The sequence below is a fragment of the Tachysurus vachellii genome, chromosome 11 (assembly GCF_030014155.1).
Source record: "Tachysurus vachellii isolate PV-2020 chromosome 11, HZAU_Pvac_v1, whole genome shotgun sequence".
Taxonomy (NCBI): domain Eukaryota; kingdom Metazoa; phylum Chordata; class Actinopteri; order Siluriformes; family Bagridae; genus Tachysurus; species Tachysurus vachellii.
This window is the reverse complement of record NC_083470.1, coordinates 18,463,733-18,483,522: the sequence shown is the minus strand read 5'-3', so window position 1 is coordinate 18,483,522 and position 19,790 is coordinate 18,463,733. Positions and strand designations below refer to the sequence as shown.

At 36.2% G+C, this 19,790-nt stretch overlaps 2 protein-coding genes across 2 annotated transcripts in view; both read right to left on the bottom strand.

The window, feature by feature from the left end:
• Positions 1-12,322, bottom strand: part of LOC132854024 (ERC protein 2) — a 197,144-nt gene extending 184,822 nt beyond the window's left edge. The window contains exons 1-2 of the mRNA XM_060882141.1: positions 12,244-12,322; positions 8,535-9,429 (exon numbers count right to left, since the gene is read on the bottom strand). Of these exons, the coding sequence (XP_060738124.1) occupies positions 8,535-9,200 (666 nt within the window). The 5' untranslated portion in view covers positions 9,201-9,429; positions 12,244-12,322. The remainder of the gene's footprint in view (positions 1-8,534; positions 9,430-12,243) is intronic.
• A 1,752-nt stretch (positions 12,323-14,074) lies between these two features.
• On the bottom strand, positions 14,075-19,479 carry tlr9 (toll-like receptor 9). The gene is made up of 2 exons (XM_060881940.1): positions 19,366-19,479; positions 14,075-18,416 (listed from the first exon to the last, which is right to left on the bottom strand). Exons 1-2 carry the CDS (start codon positions 19,378-19,380, stop codon positions 15,231-15,233), a joined length of 3,201 nt encoding a protein of 1,066 aa, XP_060737923.1. The 5' UTR covers positions 19,381-19,479; the 3' UTR covers positions 14,075-15,230.
• Positions 19,480-19,790: the final 311 nt, after the last annotated feature.

The following is a 19,790-nucleotide window of genomic DNA, read 5'->3' as shown; positions in this document are numbered from 1 at the left end:
GGTACATATTTTTGATGACAACGTTATTCAAGCTATTCAGTCAATTAACGCAAGAAGGAAGATTGTGGTTCTTCATTGCAATAAAGTAAAAGCTGGTACCCAGGGAAAAGTGGGTCAAATAATGGTGCCAATGAGGGAGTCATTGATATACTTCATCATATATCCCTCCAGAAGAGACAAGTTATACTGTCCATTGGAAAACAAGGAACAGTTCTAGGGCATACCCATATGGACAATGAGATGGTAAAAAGAGGGCCCAGTCCATGCTAAAGTCATTCCCCAGGTCCCCTAGTACTTAAAGGACAGTACATCACAAGGTCTTTCTGACATGGAAAAGCCACCACAGTGGGAGAAATTATAGAGTGCAAGCATGAGTAGTGACAAAAGGAGCTCCAGTTAACTAGTACTAGGACAGTATGGTGGGCTAAACAGTCTCTTCTAACCAAAGTATTACTATAAAGCTTTATTATTTCAATTACAATGAGAAGGCTGTATCTATAAAAATAAAATGAGAAAAATGTCACAGACATAGAGACAAAAAGTGTTGTACAGATGTACAGACAAAAACATGCTGGAGCATGGTCTGATGCCATTTCTCAAGCAGAGTGGAGGAAAGTTATGGTCTTTGGAACTGATAAAGTTTGTACATTTGTAAATATGTACAGAACACAAGGAATCTTGAATCTGGAAGGTTAGCGTTCCACTTTGCAACACAATGCCATAACCAGTGGATGGCCCTTAGCTGGAGCCAGTTTAATAATACAATAGGAAAATGATCCAAAGCACTGCTGCAAATTCTGCAATGTATTTAGGAAATAAACTCTAGGCTTCTTGGTCAGCACAATCACTCAACCCTATTCAGCTGTTTACCCAGTGGTACTAAAAAACTACCCGTAAATGCAATCCAATTTGTGGAAGGTGTTTCAGGAAGCATGGAATGAAATTAATGCAGATTACCTCAAGAAACAATGACATTGACAAATACAATGCCAAAAGTGTTCTAAGATGTAATTGCTAAAAATAGATGATTTTTCCATGAAAGGAAATTCTGAAGCAGTAAATTACTATTTTAAGGAAAATTCTTAATTCTAAACATGGCAATTTTCCGGCTTATTTGATGAACAATGAAATTAGTTTAACAGAAGCATACATCTACTGTATAACATTTAGTCATGTGGACAACTGAGTTGAGGGTTAAGGATCATGTTATTCTATTGTTATAATAATTTGCTACTACTGTATATATTATAGTAATTTGCAAAATAACATTTTTCTTTTATTTGGTAATCTTGGAGAGTGCAACCCTGGAGCCAGTGTATTGTTATATGTTTCATGAGAATTTTAACAATAATTCTCTAAGCTTGGCAATTAAGGGTGACATTCATGGTTTCTTTAATCTTTAATAGTTTGTTTATTGTACATACTGAACAAAATTCACATTTACATTTATGGCATTTGGCAATCCAGAGGGATGCACAAAAGCATCTATCTATGAACACATTAACATTGGTTCACTAGGTTACAGACTTAGGATACCATCAATCTAAACCTCTGCTCAGGTTTTTTAAATATAAAAAACAAACAGTTAATATAAGTGCTAGTTTATGTGTTTCAAAAAGATGTAGGTCTTCAACCATCATTTGAAGATGACTTCAAACCAGTTGTAGGGACATCTAGGGGAAGTTCATTCCAACACATTGTTGCCAGAATTGAAGAGAGTCTACCTCTTACCCTGAGAGATTGTGCAACCAGTCAAGCAGTGCTAGTACCTCGTGTGACCGGAAGCCAGTCGAGGAAGGGCAGCAGTGGGGTGGTATGTGAGAACAAGCAGCTGCATTTTGCATTTCAATTTCGATAAATAATGTTGATGGCCCATAAATAAGCATATGTTTTGTAAGATTTTATCAGCACCCATCTGTCAAAGGCTAAAGCAAGTAATATTAACCCATTCCCATTATCTCAGAATTCCCATTCCCATTATCTCAGAATTTCAGAATTTTATTAACTACTCATGAATAAATTATGGTGTCTGTTACTTATGCTTTTTCATTTGTTCTTTGCTTTTCCCCCACAATGCATCTGGTCAGGGTTCCAGTGGTGCCACAGCTTATCTTATCTTTCTATTTGATGATTTATTAAGTTTGACTGAGGGGGACATCATGCATAATGTCAATACTGTTACCATAAATGTAATTAATTATTTATTTAACTTAATATAATCAATATCTACAAGTAATATCCTTCCAAGGTGTGTGACATATGCTTTTGTGACCTTGACATATTGGCTAACAATTAGCAAATTATCTTGAAATCATCAAACCTGTTATTGTCACCCCTGTTACTTTCCAGAGTAAGAGGTTTTGGCATATGGGTGACAGAGATGACAGAGATTAGGCATCATCTTAGCCACTTGGTTTAAAAAGTTTATCTGTCATCCTAATTGCATTATTGAGCTAATGCCTATATCATTCAGTGTAGGTGGCATATGAGCATCAAGTTACATTTACATTTACTGTACATTTACAGCATTTGGCAGACGCCCGTATCCAGAGCGACGTACATAAGTGCTTAAATCTCTAACATTGAATACATTAATGCTGGCTCACTAAGTTACATACTTAAGATACCATGAGTTTAAAACATTTGTTCAAAGTTTCAATGAAAAAGTGTCAAAAGGTGTTTTTTGTTTGTTTGTTTGTTTTACATTTGTTACATTTGTAGTTAATATTGTTGGTATTGTTAGTGTAGTATTTCCTATACATGAATCTGGTAAAGTGTTAACTATTTGAATAGTTTTAACATTATTGTACTATTTTTATATTTTATTTTATATTTGCACTATAATATTGCATTTTCTATAATAAACATAGTCAAACATATGGATGCAAGGGTCTAACTGCAATACCCTTAAAAAAATTATATCGCTTAAAAATATAATCACTAATACAAATATACCAAGTACTTACAAAAGAAATAGTATGTAAACCAATATGTGCAGTATGTGTCCTGTCATTTGAACTGGTCTTCCAGGTTTTTCCATTGTATAACTTTAATTATATTGTATTTTGGACAAATCTCTCTTGTAAAAATATTAATTCACTTGAAATAACCCTCCAAAATTACAGTATGATGTTCTTGATCATTTGAATGAGAAATATAAAAAATAAAAAATGTGAAACAATCCCAGTGAAAATGGGGACTAAAATACTGCTCATGTATATGAAAACTATTTCAGGGATGACAAAAATATATAAACATTAGGTAGGTAAATCAATACCATAGCCTGAGATGGCACAATACAATTTCCTGTCATTTGAAGCTGTCTTCATTTCATGAATATTAAAAAAAATCGTCAAACTTACTTTATCTTTTCATAAACTGAAACTTTTCATAAACAAAAATACACCTCTTTTAATTGGTTTTGAGTGCTTCTGTTTTATTTTTTTTATATTTTTACGGTACAATTGTGATTCTCATTTTCCATGGAAAACTCAGATGTTCATTCATTCATTCATCTTCTACCGCTTATCCGAACTACCTCGGGTCACGGGGAGCCTGTGCCTATCTCAGGCGTCATTGGGCATCAAGGCAGGATACACCCTGGACGGAGTGCCAACCCATCGCAGGGCACACACACGCACTCATTCACTCACGCAATCACACACTAGGGACAATTTTCCAGAGATGCCAATCAACCTACCATGCATGTCTTTGGACCGGGGGAGGAAACTGGAGTACCCGGAGGAAACCCCCAAGGCACAGGGAGAACATGCAAACTCCACACACACAAGGTGGAGGCGGGAATCGAACCCCGACCCTGGAGGTGTAAGGCGAATGTGCTAACGTGCTATCCTGTTGTATTGCTTACTTGTTTGCCAACCTAATGTACAGAAGTTGTAAATCATGATCTCTATTCTAAGCAAAATTAGAAAATCTAAAAAAAAAAAAAAAAAAAGATTCTTATTTAATCCAGAATCATGCAGCTCTAATGCAAGCATTAAATGAGCTGCAGGGATAGTATTGATTACAAACATCAAAGCTTATCTAAATCTATATACCCTGCAGCAAAATGGGTTGTAGACTGAAAAGACCAACTGCAGATGGAATAATAATTCCAGAATTCTAAACTGGTTTTGAATGGCCTAGCAAGAGTCCATCGTTCCTGTCCCAAAGAAGTCTACAGTGTCCTGCCTCAATGACTATCCTCCCGTTGCACTCACACCCATAGTTATGAAGTGCTTCGAGAAGCTCGTCATGAGGCACATCAAGACCCAGCTACCACCCTCACTGGACCCCCTACAGTTCGCGTATCTCTCAAACCGCTCCACAGACGATGCCATTGCCACAGCCCTCCACTTAGCCCTCACCCACCTGGACAATAAAGACATTTATGTACGAATGCTGTTCATAGACTTTAGTTCATCATTCAATACAATCATCCCTCAGCACCTGATTGGGAAGCTGAGCCTGCTGGAACTAAACACCTCCCTCTGCAACTGGATCCTGGACTTCCTGACTGGGAGACCTCAGTCAGTCCGGATCGGGAACAGCATCTCCAGCACCACCACACTGAACACTGGAACTCCTCAAGGCTGCGTGCTCAGTCCACTGCTGTTCACTCTGCTGACTCACGACTGTGCAGCAACGCACAGATCAAATCATATTATCAAGTTCGCCGATGACACGACCGTGGTGGGTCTCATCAACAAGAACGACGAGTCAGCATACAGGGAGGAGGTGCAACAACTAACTGCCTGGTGTAGAACCAACAACCTTTCTCTGAATGTGGATAAAACTAAAGAGATGGTTGTGGACTTCAGGAGAGCACAGAGTGACCACTCTCCGCTGAACATCGACGGATCATCTGTAGAGATCATCAAGAGCACCAAATTTCTTGGTGTTCATCTAGCGGAGAACCTCACCTGGTCACTCAACACCAGCGCCATCACCAAGAAAGCCCAGCAGCGTCTCTACTTCCTACGAAGGCTGAGAAAGGCACATCTCCCTCCCTCCCATCCTGACCATGTTCTACAGAGGGACCATTGAGAGCATCCTGAGCAGCTGCATCACTGTCTGGTTCGGGAACTGTACGATCTCGGATCGCAAATCCCTGCAGCGGATAGTGAGGACAGCGGAGAAGATCATTGGGGTCTCTCTTCCCTCTATCATAGACACTTACACCACACGCTGTATCCGCAAAGCCAACAGCATTGTGGATGACCCCACACACCCCTCACACACACTCTTCACCCTCCTGCCATCTGGAAAGAGGTACCGAAGCATTCGGGCCCTCACGACCAGACTGTGTAACAGTTTCTTCACACAAGCCATCAGACTTCTCAATAACTGAACTGTACTGTACTGAGCACAACATACACACATCATCTGTATGGACTGCATAGACCCTCACAAAACACACACACTGACACATCATACTGTTTACATGCTGCTTACAATCCAGCATACTGTTTGCATGCTGTTTTGCACACTTTTTCTGCTGTTTTTGCACAAACTGTCCCAACATTTCAGCCGTTTTTGCACATATTGTACAATATGTCAGCCATTTCGCACATACTATACAATATTTCAATTACAATTCTATATATTATCCCAAGCACCTGCTGCTAAGAAACTGTGTTCATTCTAATGTTACTGCACGAAATATTGTTTGAACATTCAGTATTCACATACAGTATATACACTGGTCGGTCGGCGCTGTTTCAGTTACTGTTTATTGTCTTTTGTGTATTGCATTTTTTGTACTTTTTGTATTGTCTTGTAACTTTGTGTCTGCACTGTCTTTTGTCCTGCACTGTCTTTTGTCCTGCACTGTCTTGTCTGTCTTGTTTGTCTTGTCCTGCACTGTTTGCACCAGGTTGCACAGTTGCACTTTATGTGGCTAAGACTACTTACAAGTCTTTAGCCCTGTCTTTGTTTTATGTAGCACTATGATCCTGGAGAAACGTTGTCTCATTTCACTATGTACTGCAACAGCTATATATGGTTGAAATGACAATAAAAGCTTCTTGACTTGACTTGACTTGACCTGAATCAAAATACAGATCTGTGGGGTGGCCTAAAGAAAGCTGTGCACTGCTGTGCACTTACCATTTGATGGATCTGGAATGTATTTTCAAGAAAGAGTGGGAAAATATTGCAAAGGCAAGATATGCCATGCTAATAGACTTTTACCCAAAAAGTCTGAGCGGTGTAATGAAATCACACAGTCATTTCATTAAAGTATTAGCTTAGGGGTGTAAACACACATGCAACTAGGTTATTTATTTTCTAATTTTTCCCTAAAAAGAAAGGTTTTTGTTTCTTTATTCATATACTTCTACAATTTCACATTCAAGGGTAGTAAATAATCTGATATAATCTAATCGGATTTGACAGTTCAACCTAGTGTCATTATTTTTATATCAACTGCACAATATCGGTACAAAACTGACTAATGATAAGACTGAAACAATCAGTGTCATCTTGAGCATGCCTAGGTCTGCACTGGGGGTGGCAGGGTAGGAAACATAACTATCATGGCTGCCTCATGCAACAAGAAAATGGCCAGATGTGGGAGAAGGAAAAAATACAATCACAGTTATCAAGCCACCCACACCTCAGCAGCACAATATGTAACAATTACAGTTCAAAGTTCTTTACTGAAATAACACCAGTAAAACACCAGGCTTCAGGACATAATTGCCATGGCAACATACAAAGAGAACATGCAGCTTGGCACAAGCTGCTATCAGAGAAGCACAAGGTGCCTATTTAACTTAGAGCTGAGACTGGTTAACCTCTTTTGCTCATTGCATTTCCAAAAACTGCAGTGTTATTTATTATAATACATGAAAAACAATGCAAAATGATTAAGCGATTATGACTGATGAATGGAGATATTCTGGTTTCCTTGGAGTTTTGTAGAATAATAGAAATAAACAAAAAAATGCCTATTTAATCCATTCTAATAATCTGATTCATTGCTCCATATTAATTATTTCATTTATTTAATTTATCTTCACCAACCACTTTATCATGGTCAGGGTCACTGCAAATTCATACTCTATTCTGGAAACACTGGCTGTGAGGTGGACATACTGCTTAGGTAAAACTATACACATATACTCACGTGCACGTACACACACTTACGCACACACACACACAAAATTGCAATTTAGCATAAACAGTCCATATACTGGCATGTTTTTGGGAGGTGGGAGGAGACTGAAGAACCTTACAAAAACCTGGACACAGGGAGAAAAAACAAAATTATGCACAGACAATAACTCAGAACTGAACTATGACCCTTGATCTGTGATGTAACAATGCTACCTGTTTAACCACTGTAGTCTGCGCTATGATAATTACATAGCTGAATATAATAGCATAGCTGTAATCCTATGTCCAGAGGTGTTTTTATTGAATGCATTTAAAATTTTACTTTTTCTGTAGTTTAGTACATTCAAAATAAAATCTATTTTTTTCTCATTAATCTGCAAAAATGGCTTATTAATACAAAAAAAAAACAAAAATATGTCAATGTATGTTTTAAAAACTAACAGAAGGACAGCCATCTCGGCCATCTCTCAATTCACAAATCAGTGTTTTATGATCACCAAGTAGAGTCTACCCCTCTATGACAAATGGTCCACTTCATTTGAACTGTCATTAACCTGCTGTTATCAACTTCTGGACAATGAAAAACATGATTTTATGATATGAGGAATCCAAGATCAACTGGCCATAAATCAAGGTGAAACACTGTGGTGGTAGTGTTATGGTTTCCTGGATGTTGACCAGCAGAGGTTTGAGGGCATTGTGACATCAATGGTGACATTGTAGAATATGCATAATTCTATGTATGCATAAAATATGCAGCCAAAAGATTGCTGGAGAGGCTTTGGAACATTCCCAGCAAAATCATCAACTGAACATGTCAGGAAGGACCTTCAAATAGTGGTACATTGATGCTCCCCATTTGTACTGAAAGAGTTTAGGAGGTTCTGCATATAGAAATGAAAGCAATTTCCCAGGGATCCAGGAATTGCCAAGTTTGTAACAAGCCTAAAGCTGGAATCATTATCAAAAGGCTTTAACAAAGAACAAAACAAAAGGTCTGAAATCTGTTTTTTACTATCTATCATAATAAGTAATAAAAACCAATTTATGCTTTTTTCATTAAACATGATTACAGTGGACAGAATTACAGCAATTTTAGAATCTGTCATTTCATAAAATGAAGGAAATGGTCTGTATGCTTTCTGAACCTTGTATGTTTGGGCAAATTTAAAATCCTTATAGTAATGGATCCAAGCTCCTATCCTGAAGACCCATCAAACATGAATTTCCGCTACTCTCAACCTACCTAGTCAAGCTGATCATGAATTTGGAGTGGGATGAAATGACTGTATTAGAATATATTTCTGTAATAAATAAAGGAGAGTTCACATCAACTATGCTAAAATTAGCATATGGATATTAAATTATTTTTACACAGATGAAAATGCTAAGTACCAAGCGTTGTGAAATCTCACCTGGTTTTTGTCTTTCATAACATTCATCTTCTCCTTCACTGTGGAGGTCTTTGCAGCACTGTCTTTTCTCACCCCTCGTTTCTTCTTTAATTCAGGACTCCAAAAGGTTTTTAAACTGTTGACTGAGGAGCCAAGACTGCTGTCTCTCACATCTAGCTCTCTCCGTAACAGGGTGTTATCCATTTGCAATTCCTTTAGGTGCTCTATCAGGGGATTTCCTTCTCTTCTGGCCATACTTCGTACAGCTTGTCTCAACAGTGGTGAAGAAGGCCATTGGTGTTGTGGTAGGAGGTACACGGCTCCATGATCTCCATATGCTACTGAATCTAAATGAAGATGCCCCAAGGAAGAGCTGATGTTGGGGGTACTGCCCATTATGGCAGATTTTCCACGGCTTGTGCTGCGGCCCAATGTCATGGTGCCTTTTGGGTAAGCAGTGGAGGCTAGAGCCTCATGGTCACTCACATAGACAGGGCCAGAGGCTGCATAGGCAGCATTGAGGGACTGGATATTCTCCATAGAAAGAGTCTTTCTGCCACCCTCACACTCGCTTCCTCTTCTGCCAGCATTTACCCGTCTGTGACTGATTCTAGGAGAAGAATGGAGATTGGGGGAATGCACTGGACTAGCCTCAGCATGGCCAACTGACTGTGCACTACTATACATGGTTTTTAACTAGCATATATGTACCATGAAACCTCAACCTTGTCTCCTTCTCTCTTGGCTAACCCTAAGACCCTTATTAGATCTATTGTGGCATGATATTAAAGTCAAATCATCATCTTTGTCTATGGAATTTTCTGTGAACACCATGACAGGCCTGAAGGCAAAATCATCTTGTCATTATAAGTTACTGGATGGAGAGAAACAATTTGGAGTGTGATAACAGCATAACCTGTAGAAGAAAGAAAGAAAGAAAGAAAGAAAGAAAGAAAGAAAGAAAGAAAGTCTGTCAATTGTCACCTTATGAAAATTATGTTGGCTTCAAAAAATGCCCACCTGCCGTTAATTGTTGACAGTATATATATATATATATATATATATATATATATATATATATATACGTATATGTATATATATATATACGTATATATATATATATATATATATATATATATATATATATATATATATATATATATATATATATATATATATATATATATACGTGTATATATATATATATATATATATATATATATATATATATATATATATATATATATATATATATATATATATATATATATACGTATATATATATATATATATACATATACGTATATATATATATATATATATATATATATTTGTTTGGGGTGGTTTTGCAACACTTTTTATTGACCACTGGCCTGAAACTGTCATGCAGAAATGGACATTCTGGAGAGAGAGAGAGAGAGGGAGAGAGAGAGAGAGAGAGAGAGAGAGAGAGAGAGAAATGGACAGCTGGGCAAAGGGAGATGGCAGAAGGATCAGTATGTAATTAGTATTTTTCCTACAATATTTTATCCGGTCTGATTAAACAACAATAACACTATTATTATTCTGATATTAGGATGATTTAATCAAGTACCCTGTTATATAATGCCTTTCTCTGCCTCTCAGTCTCACTGCCAAATATGTTAATTTTATCATTTCCAAGTTTGTTTGTAATTAGAATGATAAATAATTTATATTGATAAGTAGATAGAAAATTATGCTATACAATTAATCTATGAGAGTGGCCAGGAAGTTAGTCTGCTAAATACCCTGTTATCAAGATATTTGGTACTGTTTTGTGACTGTGATATAGCACCCTCTGTTTTTCTTGCTAGAGCAGTTGTACATTGTATTAAGGCTTTATCAATTGTTTAAGCAATGTGCCCCCACCACCCATCCATGCATATAAAATCCAAAATTTGACTGCTGTCCCTCAGCCACATGATATTAACACAGACTCTTACACAAATTATGGGGATAAAAATGAGTGGAACAAATTCAACTGTAAAAACTACAAGAACTTTGTACCAAGATTTATTAACAAGAGTTAATTAACAATAGAAATTTTAAAAGCTTTTGTTGTTAATTTGTATTACATGAAAGTAGCTAGCTAATAGAATGCTCTGAAAATTAAGAGGGATTCTGAATTTTAATACAATCAAACATCTTTCTTAATGTAAGCAAACATAGCTTTGGTTCATTATTTAAGACAATGAAACCAGTAAATAAATCAGTTTTTTTAAACCACACTGAACAGTGAGCACATGTGTGTGTGTTTAGTAAATAAATTTATATATATACAATATATTTAGTAAATTAATGTAGTTTGCCTTTGCTAACCACATGCAAGCCCAAAGCAAGAAGCAATACTCCCCTAATTGCTTTCTTTTTTAAACATGAAACTTCTGAATCCAGTTACACTGTTAAAACCAAATGCACTGAGATCCATTAGAGCTTGTTCCCTCTTGGGGCCACTTTAACGGGACTGATGAGTATGGTTAATTTAGAAAAAACTATAAGTGAAAACACTTATAAGTGAAGTATCTAAGTACAGATTCAATATAATCAGGTCCAGTTTGAGATGAGAAAAGAAGTTCCAACTGACCTACTTACTGATCTACAGTATTAACCAAGACAAACACATCATTTCATGATTTCACAAATTTTCTGTGCTGTGAGTGTTCATAGCTAAGTGAGAAACGAGTGTGAGACATGGTGTCAGAGCTTTTGAGCATTCATTCACACCTCTCAACAATCGAGTCACAGTGGAAGTATAAAGGCAGTTGGGACCCTCCGGTTTAAGGAAACCAAATTTCTTAACTGTGTCCCCTGTATTCTTGTGAACTGCCCAGTGATAATATCTCATTGTGTTGTGGAGTTCAATAGTTTGTTTTGTTACTGGGAATTAAAGTGCATACACACAGAAGCATGGATAGCCAATCAAACTGCAACCTTCTGTACATGATTGTGAAGGATTTAGATTTTCAGATATTGGTAGTAAAAAAGAAAAATAAAACTAAAATACATCTATAGCACAAAGTATAAGGGGCCCTAATCGTAATAACAGTCATCCTATAGTAAAATGCAAAGGGCAACAGACGGATGGGCGTCTGAAATCCTTCCTCTCAGTTAAAATGATTGGTTGTTGAGCTCATATAAATAAGCCTGGCTTGGGGGAGTGGATAAGGAGATTGTTAATCACTGCACATGTCAATCCCTTTGGATAAAAAAGAGCTCTGGTTTGCTAGCAATATCATATAATATCCAGGAACTAATAACATTATAAAAGCCTAGATATTATTATGTACTATCAGACAACATGATTAATCATAAAAGCTTTACATTTTTTATGGCATATCTGAGCTCTGTTCGTAAGGGATAAAAGTGATGATAGAATGAGGATGGCCAGTATTTCTCCATCATATTGTATTTTTTCTCACTTTCAGTTAGCTGACAAAAGCATTAAAAGCCACCACCAGTCGCCACTTGACCGTAAAGTAGCTTCAATATTTTTCCCCATACAAACGAGCCATATAATGTAGGCGCGCCACAGCACAACAGATTATGAAAGCTATTTACAAATAAAAATAAAAATGTAGATTATGCGTGTACGTCTCGCACACGTCAAACATCGCATACGTTTTACAGGTATGATCGCATGCAACAACAACAATAACAACAAAAAGCCTTCATAATGTTTGAAATCTCTGATTTTAAATGATAAACTCACCGGCTGAAGTACGGACCTGTTCTCTACGTCAGTCAGTAAACTCAATGTCCCACACACATTGCGCGTCCACGCAGCCGCGCATCACGTTGCGGGTGCGCGCTCTGCTCGCTCACGTTGAATGAGATTAAAAATGACAGGAGATATATTTATAAATGTTTTGTAATCCTTAAAACAAAAGTCTACCATGGACCCATTTAGCTATATTAATATACAGCTTATCTCCAGTTTCACATACAACCGTCTCTAGAGTTTTTAGTAATAATAATAATAATAATAATAATAATAATAATAATAATAATAATAATAATAATAATAAATAAATAAATAAATAAATAAATAAATAAATAAATAAATAAAAATAAAAAAGTCCTTCTACTGGTCTGAATTCACAAGGAGTCTATAGTAACAAAAGTAAGCACTCTTTACAATCGTGGTGATATTTAAGCATCTCAGAACGCACACAACAGAGAACACTGAGTCACTATATCCTTCTTGTCAACTTAAGTCAATCTGCCCATGTTTTTCTGACTTGTGTATTGACTTGTATCTACATGGTGTTATGCATTGTGCTGCTGACATTGTTTCAGACCCTTAGTTCAAGTAAAGGGAAATTAAAATTCTACTCAAGATAGACACATGTCGACATCCTTTTGGTCCTATACAGTATTTCTGTCTGTAGCCCTACTGTAGCATGGTGTTATGATTAGTTAGTATAGAGTATATAAAAAGAATGATCATATTAATGTATTTATGTTGGAAAATGTATTCTTTACAAAATTAGTTCTTTTTAACTGTTAAGGAGTGTATTGTATTTCAGGAATATTTAAAACATTTACTGAGTCATGGATATGTCTATAATGTTATATGTTTCTTGTGAATAAAAATCGATTTAATGCGAATCATATATGAATGCAATTAATTTTACACATTACAAAATTATATAGAATGTATATATATATATATATATATATATATATATATATATATATATATTCTAAAAACAACATTTTCATTGAATGGCTGTCATGGCTATGTATATGTATAATTAATACAAAATGTTACTTTTACATTTTCAAAGTTATTAAAGTTATTATTAAATTAAAATAATATTAAAAGATATTTTAATGTAATATTTATGAATATCAAGAATTTCTGAAAGCCTGGGACACTAGTTCATATTAGAAAGCTGTCTTTGGCTATGAATACTCTCAGAAAACATATGTTAACTGACCTTTAAATATTGCAAACTATGTAATATAAGTAATTTTTTGTCTTCATTACAGAAAACAGTCTCATTACTTTTTTGTGTTTGCAGCAGTTAAAACAACACACAAAAAATAATAACTAAACCCATAATTAATCTAGTGTTTAGCAGTGCCAAAAAAGTATGTTGGTACAGCATTGCTGGCTTACAGCTCCAGGGACCTGGGTTTCGTCTTGAGCCTGGATTAATGTTTGTGTAGAGCTTGTTCTCCCACATAACCATGTGGGTTTCTTCTCACCTCTGAAAAATAGTAGAGGGACTGGATACACTACAATGTCCCTGGTAGTGAATGAGTCTCTAAATGTGTGTGCATGGTGTCATGTGGATGTCTGGCTTCCCACCCCTTGTGTATTCCAATATTGGAAATGTATTGGCTGATTTAAGAACTTGAAAAAGGGAGCGCACAGTTTCTAGAGAGCATCAACGCACATCTCCAAATAGAAAGGGGTATAAGAAAGTAAATTAGTTTATGGTGAAGAATAAAAAATACAGAGTACATACAGAGAAAGCATCTCACCATCATATTAAAAAATAATTGTAGATCCGGTCATATTTCAAAAAGCGAAATGATTTCTATTGGGTTTATGTTTTCATCATCAAGTCCAACTGCCTTACTGCAGGTGAGCGCAAATGTGAGAGGTGCCTGAGCAGTAGACATCTGTGATTTCAAAAAGAGAGCCATGGTTTGAAAGGATATACACTGTGATATGTTGGAGAATCCAGGACTAGTTGACATGCAACGTGCAATTATATTAGTGATACACCCTAGTAAAATGTGGTTAGATTAAGCTGAACTTAAAGTTAGGTAGCTAAACAATGGGTAACGTAGGGTGGCCAGGAAGTGCGAAACAAAATAGCAAATCCGGATACAAAATAACAATTCCAAGAGACCATAACAATTGTCTTTGCTATTTAAGTGTTAATAGCACCCCTAGTGGATAATATCCAGCTTGACAATAGTACATGTGTATAGTACATGAGTTAATTATTAAGATTGTTACATGTGATTTATTCTTTAAAAAGTTTCCACAGAAAGAATTATAGAAAGGATCAGCCTATTTAAAAAAAAGACTAAATACACTCAAGATAAAAAGATCTTAACAATGCATTAGAACATACAGAAAGCTGTAAATTACCGATTTATCATCACTTTAAGTTCTATATATGTACATATATTACATTTATAGTACATGATGTTGCTATAAAGCTGGCAAACCCTTTCCAGGCATATGCAAAAACAATTATGGTATCAGTGAGGCACAATATTAATTATAAAAAGAAAAAAGGGAGGCAACATTTTACAAAATCATGAAACATACATAGGTAGTTATGGAGCCTCACAATTTTTGGTTTTAGGCATTTTGAATTTGCTTCATGTAGATTTCATCCAAATACCACATTTGTTTTTCCAACTATTAAAACAAGCCAGTAGGTGGACTGGCTCTATAAATCATCGCTTTAGGTGGCATGCGATGGACTGGCATCTGGTACATAGTGCAGTCCTGCCTCCGAGATGAGCTGCGACAGTCATACACCTTTGTTTGATGCCAATAAACAATCACTGTCAGTAATGTCTCGAAGAAACAATTAAATTAATTTTTGCAGGTAGTTTTGATTTCACATATTCAGTGTATATAAATAAACAAAACATGTTTTGTTAAATGAACAGGCCTTCTGAATTTCTTAGTATGTTTAGGGTAAACATCACATCTTGGTGCCTCTTTTAGAGAATATCATTAGATAGGAAGCTTTCTGTGACTTTTTTATTATAGGATCTCACTATGTCAGATGCTAAAGCAATATGCAAGTTATTCCAGAAGAGAGGCTGGGCTCGAGGGTTCTTAGGCCAGGAGAGAACCGACTTTCTGCAGAGTCTCTTTCTCATCTGCAGGTATTTGAGCTTGGGGAAAAGAGGATCCAGGAGGACTACAATTGCAACATCCACTTTCTCATCCAGTAATCTCTGCTGGACCAAAAGAAAAGCTTGCTTTATTACCCCATTCAAAGAAGCACAGCCACCCTGGTTAGTCAGCACAAACACTGTTTTCCTGCTGTTGTACACAGAATTGTGCAGATTCTCAATGCATGGTACTCCCGGTACCCAGTCCCGTTCCTCCAGACAAAGCCGGAATTTCCATCTTCCTCTGCTTTCCAAGTTAATCAACATCTCATTATAGATCCAATCTCTCACTGCATTATTCTTTGTATCAAAAACCACAAATGCATCATGTTGGTTGCTCATGTTGTTTCCTTGAAGTGGAGTATAACCCTTGTGTCCTGCCCATAATATCTGGAAACAGTACCACAGGTCCCAACCATATAGATGCCTTAAAAGGGGGATTGCAGTTGCTGCAATAGTAATAAGGAATGTAAAGATAAAAGAAACACTGCCAAATATCTCCTGGCAGGAGCGAGGGTCAATAGAAAGGACATTTACTCCTGTAAGCGATTCAGGAAAACCACAGCGAACATCTGTAGTGAGGTGTGGAATATCCACAGGACTTTTTCGCAGAAACTCAGTAAACCAGGAAGTGGCACAGCTACATGTAAATGGGTTAGCATGCAGTGTTAGCTTGCAGGAGGTCTTGGCATTGGTACAACTGGTGTTACCATTCTGTAATAATGGGGGAACAGCATGCATCACTAAGATCTTCAACTGGTTGTGATTGAGCATGAGTTCTTTAAGACCTGTTGCCTGACTAAAGAAAGACTCTGGAATTGCACTTAGTCGGTTGTGACTGAGGTCCAGGCTTCTAAGTTTATTGCCAAAGTGAATAACAATGTCTGGTAAGTTAGAAAGATAGTTTCCACTGAGGTTCAGATAGCATAGTTGACTAAGAACTGAGATATTTGGCCAGGGAAAGTAATTCAATAGGTTTGAGTCCATCCTGAGCACACGGATACTTAGAGGAAGGTTAACTATGGCTTGGGGGGAACATGATCTAAGCTGGTTGTCTGAAATGTCCAGGTATGTAAGGTTTGTCAACCCCTGAAAGAATCGTATGTACTGATCTCCTCTGGTGTCCCACATGATGTCCAAACGATTTCCAGAGAACAACAAACATTTTAAAGATGTGCTATTAATAATGTTAGATATTCGCATACCAATGTTATTGTTTGCTAAACTAAGAACTTCAAGTGAAGTCAAGTTCTGTATGAAATTAAAGCGGTGCCCTATTCCACTCATGTGAAAATGGAATTCATTGTTGCTGAGATCAAGAACCTTAAGTGTGCTCCTTAGCTCCTCAAATGCTTCTTTAAAGTAAAGGTCAATACGGTTGTGTGCCATGTTGAGGTATACCAGTTTGCTAAGAGGATGGAACTGTTGGCCATTTAAAGCTTGACTCATATAGTTATAAGACAGGTCCAAGCAAACTGTTTTCTCCATTCCTTTGAAAGTACTTACATTCAAAAATGGGATATTGTTTTTTGATAGGTCAAAAAAGAGTTTTCTATAACAGTAACACTTTTGGAAATACCACATGGAAAAACGTTTTGGACATTCTTCATCAGTGCAGTGCAAAAAGTTCATCTGGAGCTTTGACTCGAATGCAGGCATGTCTTGAAGCTGCTGGTGGTCATATTTCTCATATCCATCTGGGGTCAGGGCTATATTAGAGCTTTCTGTGTAGTATGGGTTGATAGTTAGCATGTTCTGTGAAAGCACAACCTTTTTCAAGGATCTCATCTGGTTAAATGCAGTTAAATTGCAAGAATTAATGAAGTTCAAGCTCAGGTCCAGATACTCAAGTTGTGGTAGGTTGAACAAAGGCTCAAGGCTATTGTTAGACAACCGATGAAAGAAAAGACCACTTAAATGAAGCTTCCTCAAGGACTTCATTTTGCTAATTGAGGGTGACAGTATCAGCTCTGAAAAGATTTTCTGAGGTATATAGTTATAGAGAAGGTTCAGGGAAACAACACCCTGGAGTTCCTCATAAAATGTACCATTTTGGATGCTGAAGGCAAGGAGATTTTCAGAGAGGTCAAGCGTCTTCAGTTTCTTTAGATGTGCAAAAAGATTTCTAGGAATGGAATAGATTGAGTTTCCCCGTAGACTAAGGTTAACAAGAGAGTCTCTCTGCTCAAAAAAGGCTTTGTGATGCAGGACTAATGAATTATTTGGGCAAGGAATACAAGGGTTAGCTGCATGATCACACCTTTGGCAGTTCCATTCCAGGTTAAGGAAACTGAGTTTAGTTAGGTTTGTAAAAGAGTGTTCCTGAATCTCTGTAATCATGTTTTCTTTCAGGTCTAGACTTTCCAGTGAGGGTGGCAGTTGCATGGGAATAGAGGTGATATTATTAAAGCCAAGGGTGAGGTTCTGAAGCTTAGTTAAATCCTGAAACACCCTTTGATCAATGAAAAATATTCCATTACAGGGGTTGGCATAGTAGCAATTTTTGGCAAGAAGCAGTTGTTTGAGAAATGGTGTACCTAGAGGTTGTTCAATCCGGAAAATATTGTTAAATTCTAATCCCAAAACCTCAAGATGCTTAGGTAGAAGAGGAATTGTCTTGAGGCTATTTCCTGCCAGTTGAAGAAATGCCAGGTTCTTTAGATTAACAAAAGCATCATGGTCAATAATCACTTGGCATGAAGGTAATTTCAGTGCTTTGAGGCGACCAGGCAAACAATTCCACATCAAACTTAAATGTTGAAGATTTGGAATACCTGAGAAATCATCACTTTTTACTTGATGTATACGATTTTCGTCCAGGTTTAATGAGATGATAAAAGGGGACTTAAATTTAGGGATGCCCGTGAGGTCTCTGTGCTTGCAGTCTAAATGTATGTTTCCATCGCTGTCCGTGTTATTGTCACAAGGGTAGAATTTAGGGTTCATTGTTTTGACCAAACGCAGTTGATCCAGTACGAAAAACAGGTACAATCCAGTCCCAAACATGACCTACAAGCATAGGCATATGTTAAATATAAACTTGATAAATATTGATTTATAGTACACTAACACAACTGTACTACTGTACTATATGATTTAGCATGTTTCTGCCTTGTATGGTTGTATAAATTTTTTTAAATTGTCATGCTATATTTACCAAACTGTTAATTAGGAATGATGCTCTACATATTACATTTTGGATAAATCAAACCTTATTCAAAATATGTTCCTTAAAAATGCACGTGAATCTATAATCAGTATGGCTCTGTATGTAAGTACAGCTATTACATGTACAGTACATATCATTTTAGCAACAATTTGTCAAAATTATCCGGCTAAAGGTCTTCTTGTCAGTCTGTGTAGATACAAAAAGTTACATTAAAGGGTGTACGATAGTTACTTCAAAAGGTGTACACTGAGTAAATGTGATAATCTATTTGACATTAAACTATAATAACCTTAATAATTTCATTATTAGCCAAATTGCATGCATCCTTCAGATAAGAAAAAAATATTTCCTTTCTACTGTAACTACTATAACTCTCATCTTGTCTAATATATTATATCCAACATAACTGTAGAATATGATCATATACCTGTATTATGTGCATTTCTGATTATTATTATTATTCAATTAAAATACTTTTCTTATTTAGCCATGATCCTGTTGCATACATTGGCTATATTTATTTATGCCTATATATTATTTGTTGAAAAAAAAACCCCACAAGAAATATAACTCTGAATTATGTCAAATCCATAAAGAATGGTGCATTATCATGTCCCGAGTCATAAAATTAAACCTCTGATATAGCCTAATTTCTTAGATTTCTTGGTTCTTACAATGAATATATATATATATATATATATATATATATATATATATATATATATATATATATATATATATATATATATATAAATATATTTATATATTTTTCAACAAAACATTACTTACCCAGAGCATCTGCATCTTTACTTGTAGATTTGGCTTTTACAGATGAGGAATTAATCGAAGAAAAGACAGCTTCACATAGCTGTCATTCATGCATTTACAGAAGTGAAAATATTCAACCCAGAGTAACATAACAGCATGCAAATCACCCTACTTTTAAACACAGATGGTCAGGCCATGTGACAGAAGACCTCATAAAGTAGCATTATCTTAATTATTTGTCTCAAAAGGAAAAAGCTAAATGAAATAAAAATAGCACTTGTAAAAGTGTGAAAGTGAAAAGAAGAAAGGAAAGAATTATAAAGATATGCATATGGAAACTGAAACTGTTCTTTCTCAGACATCATCTGCTCTGTGCATACAGGTGTCATGACAGTAGTGACATTATGACTGTCTAAAACACAAAATTAGACCATGCTGAATAAAAT